This window comes from Podarcis muralis, chromosome 3 (assembly GCF_964188315.1).
Source record: "Podarcis muralis chromosome 3, rPodMur119.hap1.1, whole genome shotgun sequence".
Classification (NCBI taxonomy): Eukaryota; Metazoa; Chordata; class Lepidosauria; order Squamata; family Lacertidae; genus Podarcis; species Podarcis muralis.
The window spans coordinates 4025870-4045285 of record NC_135657.1 but is presented as its reverse complement, the minus strand read 5'-3'; the positions used below and the strand labels follow the sequence as shown (position 1 = coordinate 4045285).

Genomic DNA, 19416 nt, shown 5'->3' with positions numbered 1-19416 from the left:
TCACAGACTGTTTGCTTAATGATCTGCTCCAGAATCTTCCCTGGTATTGATGTCAGACTGACTGGGCGGTAATTATTTGGGTCCTCTCTTTTCCCCTTTTTGAAAATAGGGACAACATTTGCCCTCCTCCAGTCTGCCGGGACTTCGCCTGTTCTCCAGGAATTCTCAAAGATGACTGCCAGTGGTTCTGAAATCACATCTGCCAGTTCTTTTAATACTCTTGGATGCAGTTCATCTGGCCCTGGAGACTTGAATACATCTAGACTAGCCAAGTATTCTTGTACTATCTCCTTAGTTATTCTGGGCTGTGTTTCCTCTGCTGAATCATTTGCTCCAAATTCTTCAGGTCGGGCATTGTTTTCTTTATCGGAGAAGACTGAGGCAAAGAAGGCATTGAGGAGTTCAGCCCTTTCTGTGTCCCCTGTTTGCATTTCACCATCTTCTCCTCTGAGTGACCCCACGGTTTCTTTGTTCTTCCTTTTGCTACGAACATACCCATAAAAGCCTTTTTTGTTGCTTTTAACCTCTCTAGCAAGCCTGAGTTCATTTTGTGCTTTAGCTTTTCTGACTTTGTGTCTACACGTGCTGGCTATTTGTTTGAATTCCTCTTTGGTGGTTTCCCCCCTTTTCCATTTTTTGTACACATCCTTTTTTAATCTTAACTCAGTTAAAAGTTCTTTAGATAGCCACCCTGGCTTCTTTAGGCACCTTCCATGTTTCCGTCTCATTGGTATTGCCTGAAGTTGTGCTTTTACTATCTCCCTCTTAACAAACTCCCAGCCATCTTGAACTCCCTTTCCTTTTAGTATTACTGTCCATGGGATCTCACCCAGCACTTCCCTAAGCTTTATGAAGTCGGCTTTCTTAAAGTCGAGAAATTGAGTCCTAGTATGCTTGGCTGCTCCTTTCCGCTGTATAGTAAACTTCAGAAGAGCATGATCACTCGCGCCTAATGATCCTTCCACTTCTACCCCACTAACCAGGTCATCAACATTGGTTAGGACCAACATTGGTTAGGACCACGTCCATGTGGTGGACGTGCCCCAAGGTAAAAGACTTCTGGGAAAGGATTTATAATGAACTGAAAAAAGTGTTGAAAAACACATTTATTAAGAAACCAGAAGCCCTTTTACTTGGTATAGTGGGAGGTGAAATCCCCAAAAAGGATGTTACTTTTTTCCTGTATGCCGCAACAGCTGCAGGAATATTAGCAAAGAATTGGAAGAAACAAGATTTACCAACTGTCGAAGAATGGCAGTAGAAGATGATGGACAATATGGAACTTGCCGAACTGACCGGGAGACTCCGAGACCAGAGAGAAGAGACGGTGGAAGAAGATTGGAAAAACTTTAAAGAATATCTGAAAAAATATGTTAATATTTAATTCTTAGAATAGCTTTGGAAGTGGATATAGGCTGTAGGGTTAGAAGTAAAAGATAGTGTATTTTAAAATAGTATTACAGTGGTACCTCGGGTTAAGTACTTAATTCATTCCGGAGGTCCGTTCTTAACCTGAAATTGTTCTTAACCTGAAGCACCACTTTAGCTAATGGGGCCTCCTGCTGCCGTCGCACCGCCGGAGAACGATATCTGTTCTCATCCTGAAGCAAAGTTCTTAACCCGAGGTAATATTTCTGGGTTAGCGGAGTCTGTAACCTGAAGCATATGTAATGTGAAGCATATGTAACCCGAGGTACCACTGTATTTGTGATAAAATGTGAAGATTTTTATGGTAAAGTGTGATTTTAAAAAATGGTTAAAAATTGTGATATATGTAAACTGCTAAAGATGAGGAAAAATGAAAATCAGATAGTGGAGACTGGTGGAAGCCCACCTAAAAATGTTTAGAAAAAATAAGGATAAGATAAGAATTTGTTTGCATTGGGTTTTTGTGTGTGTGTGTTTGTGTTGTTTAGTTGTGTTACAAAATGAATAAAAAAATTTGAGGGGGGGAAAGAAATCACAGGGAGAGCTGCTCTTGTGCTCGAATCCTGCTTGAAGGTGTTCCACAGGCATCTGGTTGGCCACTGTGGGAACAGGATGCGGGACTAGAGGGGCCATTGGCCTGATCCAGCAAGCTCTTCTTGTGTTCTCATTACACAGTGCTTCTGGCCAGAGCAAAGACGATTCAGGGCATGGCTAGAGAGCTTTCAGACATGAAACAGAGCCTTAGAGGCACCGGGCCTGATCCCAGTCAGACTTCAGCATTCAAAGCGGGGCCGAGTGGTTAAGACTGGTCACCTCAGTGTTATCTGCTCTTTCATTATTGCTTCCGGCTCTGATAAGAAACCACTTGGGGAATGTAAACATGCAATTCAACATTTCATGTCAGAAACTCCACTTGAGAGTGCAAGCTCTCCCCAAAGGTTAACACAGTGCTGTTTCCAGTAATGGGGACTTCAATGATTATTTAGTTTTCCTCCAGATATCTGGTAAGGAGCATGAAGGCAGTGGCGCCAAGGCTTGGACTATCGCATTCGTGGTCTGAATGTGACCCATACTGGGGCAGGACAGAAGGCAGGTATTTCAGCCCTTAAAGGCCAACTCTTCAGAGCCCATTCAAGTCCAGGGAATAGAAAAGACCAGCAAAGCACAGCTGAGACTCCCAACTCCTCTTTTTTTCTGATGCCAGTGTCAAATTCAGTGGGGACTTGGGGGGAAACTGGGGGTTCTAGATATCACATTTTGTGCCCATTGCCAGCCTCTCATCTTGCATGGCAGAATAGTGAGCCTGCAGAAATTGTACAGGCCTGGATGAGGGAAGACGCAGGGGCAATTCCTCCCCTGCCTTCATCGTCTCCCCTTCCCCTTGTTCTATATATTTAGCTGTCAAGTAGATTGAAACTGTCAGCAGATGAATTAGAATTTTATTGACTTGCTTCATAGGAGGGAGGGCTCTATAAAATAAACACACGCAGAGCAAAGTGCCCAGCGCTGCTGCGCAGACAGAATTTTACAGCAGTGACTGGAGTTTGTATCTGAAATCAATCCCTGATAGAAGCCAGATTCAAGGGGAGGAGACAGGGAGGCCAGTTTTTATAGATGGGGGCAGCAACTCAGCCCTACTGAAATAAAGGGGTGGAGGAGTTTGCCGGCTCACTGGAATTCATGACCCGAGGGGGAAAAACACGGCTCCTTTACAGAGGATGTGCTTTGCAGCAGCATGCTAAAAAAATCTCTTGCTTATACATGGCTGCAGGTGGCTGGTTGAGAGTCTGGAAGCTGCAAAACACAGTAGCACCCAGGCAAGTACAGTCATAGCTCAGGATAAATATGCTTCAGGATAAGTATTTTCGGGTTGCGCTCTGTGGCGACCCGGAAGTAACGGAGTGTGTTACTTCTAGGTTTCGTCGCTCGCGCATGCGCAGACGGTCAAAATGACATCACGTGCATGCGCAGAAGCAGCAAAACCTGCCCCGCACACACACAGACGCGTCTTACGTTCTATTCAGGATGCAAACAGGGCTCCAGAACGGATCCTGTTCGCATCCCGAGGTACCACTGTACAGGGTGCAGAGGACTGGTATGTCCCAATGCTGGCACTTCATGAAAACAATCCCAGTTTACTAGTCTGTAGAACTGGAAGGAAGGGGGAGGAGAGGAGGAGAGAAAAGGTGACTGGCAAATCAAAGGACGCTGGTAAAAGGCACTCCTAATCACTGTTCTTGGACCTGGAGGAAGAGGAACCAATGGACTCAGGAGAGGCAGGAGCAGGCACCCTGGAACAGGACTTGGACATCACTGGGCCCGAGACCAGCAAACAAGGACCTTCTATACCTGAGACACCTCAACTAAAGCCCCAAGTGACTACCCCCTTTCAAGTGGGACCTCTCCAAGGGCTCAGGATCTTTGCTCCAAGACCCTCTTGTGCAGCCAAGTCTGTGCACAACTTCAACAAGACCCAGGAGAGGCGATTTGAGTGCCAGGCTTCAGGCCAAATGGCTGCCTCTTTAAGGGTCTCCACTTTCCAGCAAGGATGCAGAACTCCTCAGGCTTCAATACTGTTAAGTATCGGAACTCAATCCCTGTCCATCCCAATACAAGCCGTCTCTTCCCATGGGCCTGTCCAGGGTTCTGAAACACCTGCTTCTCACTCACTCTGGAGCCAATGTGGTGTAGTGGTTAAGAGCAGTGGACTCGTAATCTGGTGAACTGGGTTCGCTTCCCCGCTCCTCCACATGCAGCTGCTGGGTGACCTTGGGCCAGTCACACTTCTCTGAAGTCTCTCAGCCCCACTCACCTCACAGAGTGTTTGTTGTGGGGGAGGAAGGGAAAGGAGAATGTTAGCCGCTTTGAGACTCCTTCGGGTAGTGATAAAGCGGGATATCAAATCCAAATCCAAACTCTGGTTCCTGGCCTGTTCAGTTGCTATGCAGTCTCTGCCTCTAGGTTACCATGTGCTCTCAGACAATGCCCAGCTTGCTTCCACCAGGGCAACTGGCACTGGCACATCAAGGGGAAACAGTGGGTCCAGGAGCACCCCCAAACTGTGCAAGTGGTCCTTTAAGGGAAGCAATACCCAGGTTAGAACTGGTTATTAACCATTATTTTCTGGTTTTACTTTGTAACCTATTGGTCAGTAACCTGATTAGATGACACAGTTCTGGCAATTTGAGAAAGATGTCCAGTTCTATGTCCACTCTCTCCATACTGTCTTATGAGCCTCTTGTGTCTCCCTCAGCCCCCCTCCCTAAAAGAACCCCCTGCCAAGTCCTGGTCACATTTTGAATAGAGTGGAACATAGAAATATGAGATCTTCCTTATCTGTTTCATTCCAAAGCATGGGGAACACAGAGTGCCTCTTATGGAACGCATGAATCGATTCACAATTTTGGTTTCCTTTAAATCAAAAAGGAAAGAGGAGAACTCCATTAAAATTCAATGGAATCGTCTGACACGATTAGATTTAGACTGACAATCAAGCTCTGATAAGATCATGATCCAATTTTAGATATGACATAACCTTTAATGTGGCACCACCAAACGCGTTGATTTAAAATCCTTTATTTAATTTCAAATCCCCTTAATTTGCAAGTCAGAGGTCTGCAACCACTCTGCTGATCAAGCTTGCATACAGTAAGCATAATTCTTTTTAAACTCCTTCTTCATAAACACAGTGGGCAGCAGTAATAATGATGGAGAATAATGGTGATTCTAACTGTCAACTATGATTCTTAGCACGAGAGTAACAAAAGCAGTAAAGTTCTTATAAGATTCAAGAACATGTGGATTGCCTTGTGGCATCAAGGCTGCTAATTCAGCAGATTATCTCCCCAAAAAGCCAGCCAGACACTGCAAACTAGCTCCTGTGCACAGCACCCTGACTGTACCTCTCCAAATCTATCATCCCATGGCCTCATCGCTGCAGGAGGAAAATGCAGGGGTCTAAATCAGGGGACTTGATGCTGTGCAGAATGCAGAAACAGACAATAGTCACCTGAAACACCCAGACTTGGTTCATTCCTGGGCAAATAATAATAATAATTTATTATTTATACCCTACCCATCTGGCTGGGCTTCCCCAGTCACTCTGAGTGGCTTCCAACTGAATATTAAAAACACGATAAAACATCAGACATTAAAAACTTCCCTAAACAGAGCCGCTTTCAGTTGTCTTTTAAAAGTAAAATAGTTGTTTATTGCCTTGACATCTGCTGGGAGGGCATTTCACAGGGCGGGTGCCACCACTGAGAAGGCTCTCTGCCTGGTTCCCTGTAACTTGGCTTCTCACAGTGAGGGAACCGCCAGAAGGCCCTTGGCGCTGGACCTCAGTGTCCGGGCTGAACGATGGGGGTCGAGATGCTCCTTCAGGTATACAGGACCAAGGCCATTTAGGTCAGCACCAACACTTTGAATTGTACTCAGAAATGTACTGGGAGCCAATGAAGATCTTTCAGGACCAGTGTTATATGGTCTCGGCAGCCACTCCCAGTCACCAGTCTACTCTGCCGCAAAGCTCTTCTACGGAGCGCTCTCTCTCTCTCTCTCTCTTTAAGTAATGTTTTGGAAGAAAGAACCAGGTGTGAAATCAAAAACTTTAACAAAAGCAGTTGTGTTCCAGCAGGGAATTTAAAAGGGATTAACACTGCTGAACAAACACATGCAAATCCACAACTGCGAAAAGTAATTTTCAGATTTAACTTGGGTGTCCAAGTTTGATTCCTTCCAAAAGAAAAATCTGATGTATTCAAATCCTGCTTTAAAAGTTCAGGATGGATTTATTTTTTAAAGGGCGGGGGGACGCATGCACCTGGACTCTGTGGGACATGGGGTGCTGCACGAGGAGAGGTGCCTGACCCACCAGGCAATTCTCATTTGAAGGGCTGCAGCACAGGCCTTTCATGCAAAAGGCCACGGGTTCAATCCCCTGTCATCTCCAGGTAAATGCGGAGAATGACTTGTGTCTGAAATCCTGGAAAGTCGTTGCCAGTCAAAGTAGACAATACTGCGCAAGATGGACCAATGCCAAAACTGTTATAAGGCAGCCTTTCTATGTTGCTCCTGTTTTATTAGCAGATCAACACTGCTGGCTTTCAGTGGCCATGGTTTAAGCTTTTAAGGGTGTCCGGTTTCAGTGTGCATTCTTTCGGCCTGATTTTATTTGATTGATTTAAAGTTTGTCAATAGTCCTGGAAAATTTAATTAAATCAAGCCGCGGCCTGCTTTAATTAAGGGGATGTAAATTAATCCATATGGGAGATAACAGGCAGATGCTGCCAAAGGGCTGGAGGCTGAGCAAGATCACCTCTGGGTCTGTCCCAGCCCACGATCCACAGGCAGCAAAGAGAAGCAGCAGCAAGTGTTGCAGGAGAGGTGCGCCTTGTTGACGCAACCCGGGCAGATATGGGTCAAAAAACAGCTTTGGAAGGGAGCATGACTAGGACTGCTCTAAACATTTCTGGTGCTTGAGGAAGAGAATTCGAATGGCACCCAACATACATTAATTGGCATGGGTTGCAATCCATCAGGATGCTCTCCATCTTAAGCCTCTTTTTTGGGAAGGTGGGGATCACTTTGCAGCTCGTGGCCAGTGGTGGGAACAGAGTCAGTCTGGTACACTTTGTGGGTGGGGGGCGGGAGAGGAAAGCTTCTCAGAGATGACACAATTTGGTAGATTGACGCTGCATGTAAACTGCTATTGCAGGAAAAGCTTTAGGTTGCTGCTTTGGGAAACTCAGTGCTGGGCTTCGTGGACCTTGGCCTTGACCAGCAAAGGACTCTCGTAACCAGAGGGGTCCTATGCAAGACGGATCAGCAGCAAGCAACACTGCTTTCTCCAGGGTGCAGACATTCAAACCTCCTTCCTCATCCACTTGCAAAAAAAACCTCTAACCCAGCAAAATTATGACTTCATCAAGAGAGCTTTTCTTCTGCTCTCTGGCAAACTGGGGCGCCGAGTGCTTGAAAAGCAGCATTCACGGAGCCTCACTGGCTCAGGATCGCCATGCAACTTTTGTGGGATGGCGGAGTGCTGAAAAATTAACTGCCTGGCCCCTTCCTTTGCCTGGTTTATGGCTGTCTTGGCAGATGCACCCAGGCTGCTGCCACCGCCGCAAACTCCGTGTCCTGCCAACTGTACATTACTAGCCTTGGAAGGGCTCCAGCCCCGGGAAAGCCGCTCTAAAAGCCTTTGCTTGATACTTTCAAACAGCAGCCCAGCATGCAAAGCTCTGGCGGCGGCGGAGGCCTCCGCTGATGTATAGGCACGCGGGGTGGATTCAGAAGGCCTCCTGTGTTCTCCCTTGGGCTCCTCCCTCTAATTCCGAGGGAGAGAAAGAAATGAGATGCTCTCGGCTGGGGAGGAAGAGGAAGAGCTGCCCTCTCACCTCTTCACGAGGGGCAAGCTTTGAAATCGGTCAGCAGGAGGAACTGCCTCTGGGGAGCACTTGGCGAGGGGAGACTGAACTGTGGATTGTTTCCATTCATTGCTAACTTCCACCTGCTGCTCCGCAGCTCTGCTGTTTGCAGAGAGCTCCAATTAGCGCTCTCGATGCCGGAGAAACATCCATTAAAAATTTCTGCTTATGGAATTTGAAGGGGATTTTTTTTTGGGGGGGGGGGTGTCTCTTTATCTGAAAATCCCTCCCTTCGCTGCATTAGAAATTCCACAGCAGCCAGTCTCTCTTTTCCTACTTAGCTATTCCCTGAACTTATTTGCAGCCAGGAACCTTGTTAGCCCTGGCTTCTGGTTTTGAATGTCAGAGGGCCTACAATTCAGACCGTATATAGAGTGCCGCCAATAAGTAAGCACAGCACAGATCAATCACATCGGCTAAAATTGTGTAAAATTATTTTTCTTTTCCAGGTTATGCTCAACCCTGGGAAGGGATCCGTACAGCTAAGCCACAGAGCCTTGGCGGAGCTAAATCTTTCTTTGAAACAGATGGTAGCAGAAGTGTGGAGGGGAAAGGAAATCATGGTGTCTGAACACTCATCAGAGGACAGTAATATTTACTCCTGGGGAAAGAGACCTTCCCTTCAAACTGTCTGCAAGCAAGTGGATCAGCTCTACATTGCCCTAACAATCCGGGACACTGGGACGGTCTGAACCAGGATCTCTGCCCTGGTGAATTCCTGCTGTAGACCTTCATAAGGAAGCAGCCCAGGAAAGGAGAGGAAACAGAGCATAGTAATAATTAACAGGTAACGTAGCTGCACATGTTTATAGCTCTTTCTGCTCCAGGAAGGAAGCATTTACAAGCTCTAATGAAGTCAGCTTCATCATCTCTTCTGCATCAGTTGGCCTGTGTCCTAGAGCTCTGAAAGGCATTTCCTTTGCACCACTCATCACTCCTGGTGGGTTCCTGAAGCATCCCGGCTCCAACCACAAGCAGAGTGGGGAGAAGGAGCCCCTAAGTTTCACTGCAGAGTGACTGGTGGCATCTGACTCTTCTGCAGCTGAGCAAACAAGATTGCAGCTCATTAGGCTTCTGCTGCCCCCACATGCAACTCTGCCAGGCAACTCACTGCACCACATCCTATCTTTGCAATGAAAACTGTTCTACTGCTTTGTCTAAGGCTCTGAATTCTGCCTGGGTCTGTGCATTTTATGCCTCTGAATATTCATGGCAAACTGAAAAACAACAAGAACAACAACATGCAGAATTATTCCGAGACCTTAAGTTTCAATTTTCAAACAACACTGCAAGATTCTATTCCTCACTGAATGTGGACAACGGCTTAGAAAGGAGTAGGGCATCAGATAAACGTGCAGGTGTCAGGAAGGCTAGGCAAGGCGTACAGCTTCCGGGTCATGTGGCCAGCATGACTAAGCTGCTTCTGGCGAACCAGAGCAGCGCACGTAAACGCCGTTTACCTTTCCGCCGGAGCGGTACCTATTTATCTACTTGCACTTTGACGTGCTTTCGAACTGCTAGGTGGGCAGGAGCAGGGACCGAGCAATGGGAGCTCACCCCATTGCGGGGATTCGAACCGCCAACCTTATGATCGGCAAGTCCTAGGCTCTGTGGTTTAACCCACAGCGCCACCCACATCCCTCTTTATGTTTCTTAACTCCCTACAATCACCACCGCTTTACCTTACATCCAAATATCCATGTCCTTCTGCCCCCTCTTGAACAAACATCTCTAGGCCTTAATCTTGCAGAAGGCAGCAGGTGAGTACTGAGTTCTGATTCTCCTGTGCCCCCACCAGGACCAGAGCTCAGTAGGAACTTCCTTGCTGAATCCGTCCAAGGCTTTTCCTAGTCCAGCATTCCGTTTTCAACAGCTGCCAGCCAAACACCTCTGGAAATCACAAGGAGGGGAGCAGGGCTCCTTCTCTTTTTCTTGCCTCCAGGACCTGAACATGGAGCCCAGTCCCCACCTTCTCTCCTTACCCTTTCACCCAACAGTCTCTCCGCCCCAGCCAAAACTCTACAAGACCCACCTGTCCCCAGTCTTTTACTAAAGACTCCTGCGCCTTATGCTTAGGAGAGCAAAGCTGGGGGGGGGGGCAGGGAAACCATAAACAGACCTAATAGTGGTACTTTTCTCAAGTATATAATCTGCTTAACCTCCAAGGGCTGCAGTGTGAACCATATCCGCACATCACATTTCCCTGGGTATCCAGAGGTGGAAGATCACCAATGAGCAAAAACAGAAATCTAATGCACAAATTGGTGCTAATACCTGCTGGAAAAGGCATGCCAGCAATGGACAGGGCTGCAGCCCAAAAGGTGAATGAGGCCACAGACACCTTCTTGATGTCTCACACTCAGATGCATGCATCCAGTTCACCCATTCCCCCTCCCCCCGCAATTCATTCATCTCCCACGTTTAAGATAGAAGATCTTACTGTATAGCTAGGTAAAGGTAAAGGGACCCCTGAGCATTAGGTGCAGTCGTGGCCGACTCTGGGGTTGCGGCGCTCATCTCGCTTTACTGGCCGAGGGAGCCGGTGTACAGCTTCCGGGTCATGTGGCCAGCATGACTAAGCCGCTTCTGGCGAACCAGAGCAGCGCACGGAAACACTGTTTACCTTCCCACCGGAGCAGTACCTATTTATCTACTTGCACTTTGACGTGCTTTCAAACTGCTAGGTGGGCAGCAGGGACGGAGCAACGGGAGCTCACCCCGTCACGGGGATTCGAACCGCCGACCTTCTGATCTGCAAGTCCTAGGCTCTGTGGTTTAAGGCACAGCGCCACCTGCGTCCCCTCCTGTATAGCTAGTAAGCTTTCAAATAATAAAGCAAACCTAACTGCTCTGTTAGAGGTAGAGCTGGAGAGGGGAGGCCACAGGGTGGATTTAAAGATGTTGTGGGCCGCATCCGGCCTCCCAATCCCTGCCTAAGATACTATTCTGCCATCGTCTCGTGCCCAACAGCCCAGAGTTAAATGGAGCGAAACTGAAAAGGTGCAATTTCCTTCCTCCAACCCTCCCACCCCCACAAACAACATGGTCAGCAGAAATGAGACCAGCTGGTAATGGAGAGCAAAGCTCAAGGAACCACTCCGTGTAGTAGCTCTTGCTCTCGTTAATGTTCAGCCATGCTGTGCCCTGCCAAGAAAACTAATGACTGCTGAAGAGGCAATAAGCGGGAGACTCTCAAGCACTTACCTGATAAGAAACTCCCTTCTAGTTTCATCTGTAATGTGCATGAAATGTGACACCCCTCCATACCAAACAGGAGTTTCCAAACTACCTGCCCTGTCTAAATTCTGTCTGACCTCTGGGTTCCACAGAATCACTCCTGAGGCAACAGGAAGCAACGGAAGGGACAATAATAATAATAAAATTTATTGATACCCTGCCCTCCCCAGCCAGAGCTAGGCTCAGGGCGGCTAACACCAGTAAAATTACAGTAAAAACATAATAGGGGGGAAAAACCCAGTTTAAAATACAGGTTAAAATGCAATTTAAAATGCAGCCTCATTTTAAAAGTAGCTCACAGATCAAAACCACAAGGGGAGGGAAACATAAGGGTCAGACTGAGTCCAAATCAAAGGCTAAGCGGAACAGCTCTGTCTTGCAGGCCCTGCGGAAAGATGCCAAGTCCTGCAGGGCCCTAGTCTCTTGTGACAGAGTGCTCCACCAAGTCAGGGCCAGTACTGAAAAGGCCCTGGCCCTAGTTGAGAGCAGTCTAACCACCTTCCGACTTGGGACCTCCAAAGTGTTGTCATTTGCGGAGCTTAAGGTCCTCCGTTGGGCATACCAGGAGATGCGGTCCCGTAGGTACCATGGGTGTGTTTCCTGCATATACAGCCCAAATGATGTGTTTTTCCAGAAAGGCTGGCGCTTCTGACACCCACAAAAAGGCACAGGGAAAATTTCTCTCTAGGAACCGTTTAGCATGTGAGGGAGTATTTTTCAGTTGTCAAAGCCAAAATCAAAATTTGAGCAGAGGGAACTGGATCAAATGTAGTTCCTTGTCCGAAACTTTGAGATAGTTCCTGTCTAAAAAGCTGTGGAAAATGATGCAATGATAAAAGAGATTGTTTCAGTTATATCTAGAATGCCCCATTAAGCAACCACTGTTAGTCTTCTGAGAAAGCACACCTGAAAGCTACAAGGGCAGAGACAACTTCACTTCGATACTCTATAAGATTCCTTAGTGCAATATGAAATAAATTATTTAGAGAAACTGTAAAGGTTCAGTAAATTTCTATTTGTCCAACACAGCCTTCCCCAGCCCTTCCAGTATTTTGGACTACAACTCCCATCAATATGTCCATGCTCGCTGATGTGAAACTTCAGCAAACTGATGTGAAACTTGTAAGCTTTCATATCCTCACAGCATCAGAGGTTGATATCATTAACATCAGATTACCATTTTTACCCAATGATATACGGCTGCCCACTAGAGCACCAGACCATTGGTCCATCTGGGTTATAACCACCTACTGTTCAGAGAACAGATCTCAAGTGTTATACAGATACAGTGGATGCTAGGGTTGCGAATGTGATCCGTGCGGAAGGTACGTTTGCAACCCACAGCGTTCGCAACCCTGCGCACGCGGAGGTTGTGATTCGGCACTTCTGCGCATGCGCAAAGTGCGATTTAGTGCTTCTGTGCATGCGCGAGCGCTGAAACCCGGAAGTAACCTGTTCCAGTACTTCCGGGTTCGGCACAGTGTGCAACCTGAAAACACGCAGCCTGACTGTACCTTTACCAGTCATGTTATCCTTTAATAAGCCTGCAACTAGACATGTCAGAGACAAACTCAACATCTTCTGCCCACCAACTACGTGTGCTACACTTGAGCTAGGGCCTGTTTCAAAATTAGATTCAAAACATTGTGCATAAATACCAACATACAAAATCTGACACACACAGTTGTTGGTTGTTGTTTTTTTTTTTTTTTAAATTAAGCCAACTCTCTACACTGGAAGAAAGTGAGGAATACAGATGACTAGAATCTCAAGACACTTTCGCAAGTACCAACAACACCTCTCTGTCCCCAACACATTTATATTTAACTTGGGACAGGAATAACATGGTTCCTAATGTGGAAACCATCCATTTTACTTTTGACAATAATCCCGAGAAGTGCGGGCATCTAATTAAACAACAGCAGCAGCAGCAGCAGCAGCAACGAGGCAGGAACGACCAGGAGGGCATCATCAGTTGCCAAGGCCTCCTGCAAGCGCGGTATTTTACCTCCAAGGAGCACAAATGACAGGAGTAAGGCCATGAAAACATTATGATCGGAACATGCATATTATGGGACACGGCAAATCTCCTTTGCAAAAGCCTGAGGCCCTCTCCCCCACCCCTTTGCACCTTGCGATGCTGAGCACAGCCTTCACTCCCAGGCAAGCTGACAAGTTCCACGCCCAGCGCTTTGTCTCTTGAAAAGAGCTGCTGGTGCCACAAGGCGAGCGTTTCATTCGAGGAGAAATATGGAGCGCCTTCTTCCAAGCTAAGGAGGGACTGCTGCTGCAGGGCAGGCCTTGAGCTGCTGGCAGAGCCCCATTTCTCAGGCTCCCAACCGCTCGCGATTCAGCCACAGTGGGAGGGCAGGGAAGGAGAGAGGCACCGCTCTCTCGCCAGGGCCATTGAAAGAGCACAGAAACTCTTGGAACTTTTCTCTCGCTCTCTCTTTTTGGAAATATGCATTATTTCCACCTGGATATTTCCACAGCCACTGACCCTGTGAAAGGGCTTCTCTCCCAATGCCTCTTGCCCCCACCCACCCAAAAACGGAAGCTAGACAATGCAGAATGAGGCTGAGCAACACGGGGAAGACCCCAGTGGATGGATTCTCAGGGCGCTTTCCCATGCATCCTGGCGCTTTCTACAATTAATCTTTTTATTAAAAAACAAACACCTGGATTCTGAAAGGTTTAAAACCAGTGTTTTACTTTTAAATGTCAGTTACAATTTCATTTTAAAAAAACCAAAACAGTACAGTGGTACCTCTGGTTGCGAACGGGATCCGTTCCGGAGGCCCGTTCGCAACATGAAAAGAACGCAACCCGCAATGGTGCGTCTGCGCACACACGGGTTGCGATTCGCTGCTTCTGCGCATGTGACATCGTTTTGTCTTCTGCGCATGCGCGAGCAGCAAAACCCAGAAGTAACCCTTTCAGGTACTTCCGGGTTGCCGCGGGACGTAACCTGAAATAACGTAACATGAAGCGGATGTAACATAAGGTATGATTGTAACTCGGTTTAAAATGAAATCTGAATGTAACATAGGTAAAGGTAAAGGGACCCCTGACCGTTAGGTCCAGTCGTGGCCGACTCTGGGGTTGCGGCGCTCATCTCGCTTTATTGGCCGAGGGAGCCGGCGTGCAGCTTCCGGGTCATGTGGCCAGCATGACTAAGCCACTTCTGGCGAACCAGAGCAGCGCACGGAAACACCGTTTACCTTCCCGCCGGAGCGGTACCTATTTATCTACTTGCACTTTGACGTGCTTTTGAACTGCTAGGTTGGCAGGAGCAGGGACCGAGCAACGGGAGCTCACCCCATCATGGGGATTCGAACAGCTGACCTTCTGATCGGCAGATCCTAGGCTCTGTGGTTTAACCCACAGCGCCAAACGCGTCCCCAAATGTAACATAGCAAGATGTAAACACTGAAATGTCCTCTAGCCACTATACCACACTGCAGATGTAGGAGATCCTGTCTGGGGGCGGGGAGGTCTGTGTTTGAACCCCCAGCCTCTGCCTTGAAGTTCACTGGGTGACTCTGGGATAGTCGGCCTAACCTACCACAAAGAGTTGTTGTGAGAATTCTTGTAAGGAGAGAACTATGTATGCTGCCTTAAGTTCCCTAGAGGAAAGACGGGATATAAATGTAATTAATCGGTTGACCAATCTAGTGAATGAATGAAGAAATGAAATATCTTCAGAAGGTAACAGCTCAAGATCCTCTTTCAAACACAGTGAACTGAAAGCCCACTTTTAATGTGTGATGTTGTATATTATGTTGGAAACTGCTCAGAGTGGCTGGAGCAACCCACTTAGATGGATGGGGTACAAAAATTCAGTTGTTATTCTTGTTTTCTTCTGGAAAAGGGGGGGGTGTAGGAAGTATTTGACTTCTACGACAAGTGTTATAAATTAAAGGGTCATGTATTGTATTTATTATTGTTGCAAATTATGAATATTTTATCCACCACGCCAAGCAGTGAGAAAATGTACTTTCCATTCTGGAAACCAGTGTTGGGGAGTGGTTAGTTTGTTGGGCTAAGACCCGGGAAACCAGGGTTCAAAGCCCCACTGAGTCATAAAGCTCACTGGGTGATATTGGGCCCATCACTGTCTCTCAGCCAAACCTACTTCACAGGGTTATTGCAAGGTTTAAATGGGGATGGAGAGAACCATATGAGCTCCTTAGAGGAGAAAGGGTTTCTCATGTGGAAGACATGGGCAAGTGATTCCAGGAAGTGAAAGGGAAATTGCTCACAACCGAGCACTCCGAATTCTGCTGTGGATCATGGCCATTGTCTTTAAGCGAGTGGTCTTACTTAAGTTTTCTTACAGCTAAATGGAAATCTATTAATTTCCCGGTTGCCACTCCAGTCTCTAAGCAGACAATGGTCAAACGCAAAAGGTCCGAGGACTGCATGGCCAGAAGATTTGGATGCTGCTCCCAGCCTAGGTAGTATGAAGACTTCATTTAGTTGCAAACGAACCACTTTTGATTGTTATGGAAACCCATTAGTACAAGCTCTCATTATCAATATATATATTTTTAACAAAATAAACCTGATGATGATTAGGATGCACTCTTGTTCAGGAAATGCATGAATTAAAAAAAACGAGCAACGTTATTTAAACCAAATTATTTAAATTGGTCTTTTTTCTGAGCAATTTAAATCAGTGGTTTAAATTGCCTTAATTTAAATCAATCCCCCCTGTAGACAGCCTCTTTTTACTAACTAAGCCGTATTTGGATGAAGCTGAAATGAAATAAAAGCAAGGAAGGGGCTGTTCACAATAACACTTCAGACGTGGTTTGATGGTGGAGATCTCCCTAACAATCTACAAGTAAATATTATTTAGTTACAAACTCTATCAAGGAGAGCAAAGGTGGTTCTGAGACTTGACCTCTGCAGTCCTTGCAAAGACAGAAGGCCATTTCATGCAATACACCTTCTTTTGCCTCTGTCAATGAGCACGACTATAGGATCCATGCACTATACTTTAAACCTACACTTAAGTTGCCACTTAAACATGAAATGTGCAAAGCGATTGCAAATTTGCTGACCAAAATGCAGAACCCTCGCCACCCTAAAGATATGCAAAGCGCAAGAGGTCCTTATGCTGCTCCCTGTCTCTGTGTATCCCCATACTCATCCCCCAAATTTGCTCTGGGTGATTAGGAGAACTCCCAGAATGGGGCACAGGGTTAGGAGATGGCTCCATCAGACAAACAGAAATGCTTGTGCTGAAGGAACTCTCTCCTTTGCATGACACAATTACCACATTTTTCACTCCACAACACACATTTGTCCCCTCCTAAAAAGTAAGGGGAAATGTGTGTGCGTCTTATGGAGCGAATGCAGGCTGCACAGCTATCCCAGAAGCCAGAACAGCAAGAGGGAGAACTGTGCAGAGCTTCTTGAGAACCAGTGTGGTGTAGTGGTTAAGAGCGGTAGTCTCGTAATCTGGGGAACCGGGTTCGCGTCTCCGCTCCTCCACATGCAGCTGCTGGGTGACCTTGGGCTAGTCCCACTTCTCTGAAGTCTCTCAGCCCCACTCACCCCAAAGAGTGTTTGTTGTGGGGGAGGAAGGGAAAGGAGAATGTTAGCTCTTGCTGACTTTTCTTGTTTTCCTCCTCTAAAAACTAGGTGCGTCTTACGGTCGGGTGTGTCTTATAGAGCGAAAAATACGGTGATTCTAGTTGAGGCCAGTCTGAAAACCCCTATTTGCAGAGATTGCGAGTGAGAGCAGGGGAGGCATCTGTAGGGGAGAATGAATGAGTTAAGGGGGGGGGGTGTGCATGTGTTGTGCTGACCCGTTTCTGTGCCACTGACTCTCCCTGGAAAATGCCTCCTTCAAAGAATCATAGAACTGGAGAGTTGGAAGGGACTCCAAGGGCCATCTAGTCCAACCCCCTGCAATGCAGAAATCTCAACTAAAGCATCCCTGACAGAAGGCCACCCAACCTCTGCTTAAAAACCTCCAACGAAGGAGAAACCACCACTTCCCAAGGGAGTCCGCTCCACTATCCAACAGCCCTTACTGTCAGAACGTTCTTCCTGATGTTTAGTCAGAATCTCCTTTTTTGTAACTTGAAGCCCTGGGTTCGAGTCCTACCCACCCCCCGAGCAGGAGAATACAAGCTTGTTCCTTCTTCCATGTGAAAGCCCTTGAGATATTTGAAGATGGCTATTATATCTTTGTTGTGGGGAAGGTGTTTAGAAAGGGGACTCAGCCGTGGTGGAAGGATGTTTTTTAATCATATATTTTTATTACTCAGTTGCTGCACCGCCCTCTCCAAGGAAGATCTAGGCCACACCTTGTGAAAGTCTTGCCTTAGAACGGTGGTTCGAAAAGCTGGGATCATTGGATTAAGTCCATCCATTTTGTTGAAATAATTAAGCTAGTTTTAACTGGTTTGAATAAATGTGCAATTAATTGTTTTGAATTATATTGTGTTATTCTCTTCCTCAATGGCTTTGCAAACCGTTATTCTGAATGATGCTTTTTATTGGCCATGGAGCACTGTGTATGAGTTTACTGAAGCAAGGGGTGTGTGGCTTGAAAAAGTTTAGGAACCACTTGCCACCTTCAAACACACCAGTGACAAACAAGAGAAGACCAAAGGGCCTTGCCGATTTACCTTGTTCAAGCCTCTTCATCTGCTGAAACTGGTCAACCGTTTTCTTCAGAATCTTGCATTTGTCAGGTTTGACGCTTAGGCTGTCGATCTCTCCGATATTGGCTGAGAGCAGCTCTGCCAGCTCTTCCAAGTATTTGTTCTCTTGCTCCCTGCGCCGTTTCTCATTGCTGTTGGAGAAAAGCAACGCTCAGTTACTAAGCTCCTCAGTAATCAAAGCCTATGCATGCTTTAAAATAATCCAAAATTCACACTAAGGACAGCCCAAATTAAGGACGCGAGTTTCTTGAATATTTGTGGGTGTTTTGTGAATATGACCCCGACTGCAATCGAATCCATTCAAACAACAAGTCACAAGATGTGTAAGCGAGGGTCCAGGCATCAGTTCAAGATTATCTGATCCAACTCCATCCATATTATAACCATTTCAAACGCCAGTAAAAACAAAACCAGACCAGTATCACTAACGTATAGCATCAGCTAATAATAAAATGCAATGATAAAGGGCTTACGGCAACTTGCTAAGAATCTAAGGTAAAGGTAAAGGACCCCTGACAGTTAAGTCCAGTCGCAGACAACTCTGGGGTTGTGGCGCTCATCTCGCTTTACATGCTGAGGGGGCCGGCGTTTGTCTGCAGACAGTTTTTCCGGGTCATGTGGCCAGCATGACTAAGCCGCTTCTGGCGAACCAGAGCAGTGCACGGAAACACCGTTTACCTTCCCGCCGGAGTGGTACCTGTTTATCTACTTGCACTGGCATGCTTTCAAACTGCTAGGTTGGTAGGAGCTGGTACAGAGCAACGGGAGCTCACCCCGTCGCGGGGATTCGAACCGCCGACCTTCTGATCAGCAAGCCCAAGAGGCTCGGTGGTTTAGACCTCAGTGCCACCCGCGTCCCTTGCTAAGAATCTACATGTTAGCAATTCAATTATTCAGTTGCTGCCCTCGGGAAGGGCTGGAGCTCAGTGGTGGAGCATCTGCCCAGAAGGTCTCAGGTTTAGTCCCTGGCATCTTCAGGTCAGGTTGGAAGAGACTCTTCCACCTGAAATCCTCAAGAGCTGCTGCCGGCTGCGCTAGAGGGACCAATGGATTGACTGGGTATAAGGCAGATTCCTATGGTCAGTGTGTACAATGTAAGGCTAGTCAGCTGGCCCATTTCAGACCACCTGAATCATGAGCATGAAAAGGGGGATTCAAAAAGAATGCAGGAGCATATAATGTGTTCTCAAAAAACTGCTTTTCCTGCTCATTACTAGAAGTCAAGAGGATGCAGACTTCTTATTGTCAGTTTTATGAGATTTTTGATCCACAGATATGCATTTTCTTAGCAAGTACAGCCATACCTTGGGTTACAGACGCTTCAGGTTGTGCATCATCGGGTTGCACACTGCAGTGAATCCAGAAGTACCACAATGGGTTACTTCCAGGTTTCAGCGCTTGCACATGTACAGAAACGCTAAATCACGCTTTGCGCATGTGCAGAAGCACCGAATCGCGACCTGCGTGTGCAGAGACGCAGCGCTGCGGGTTGCAAACATGCCTCCTGCACCGATCACGTTCGCAACCCGAGCGTCCACTGTATTGCACTAAGTTCACTATTATCACAGCCTGCATTTTTGTGCTTAAGAGTGCATTTACTATTCCTATGCTACCTCTCGAGTTGCAATGCACTTTGGCTGTTT

At 46.9% G+C, this 19416-nt stretch overlaps 1 protein-coding gene across 4 annotated transcripts in view; it reads right to left on the bottom strand.

Annotated features, from left to right (window-relative positions):
• The window catches only part of NCOA1 (nuclear receptor coactivator 1), a 287343-nt gene that overhangs the window by 80359 nt on the left and 187568 nt on the right, over positions 1–19416 (bottom strand). For all 4 annotated transcript variants that reach the window (XM_077925384.1, XM_028725219.2, XM_028725222.2 and 1 more), the window contains one exon: positions 17738–17904. In XM_077925384.1, coding sequence (XP_077781510.1) covers positions 17738–17904 — 167 coding nt within the window. The remainder of the gene's footprint in view (positions 1–17737; positions 17905–19416) is intronic.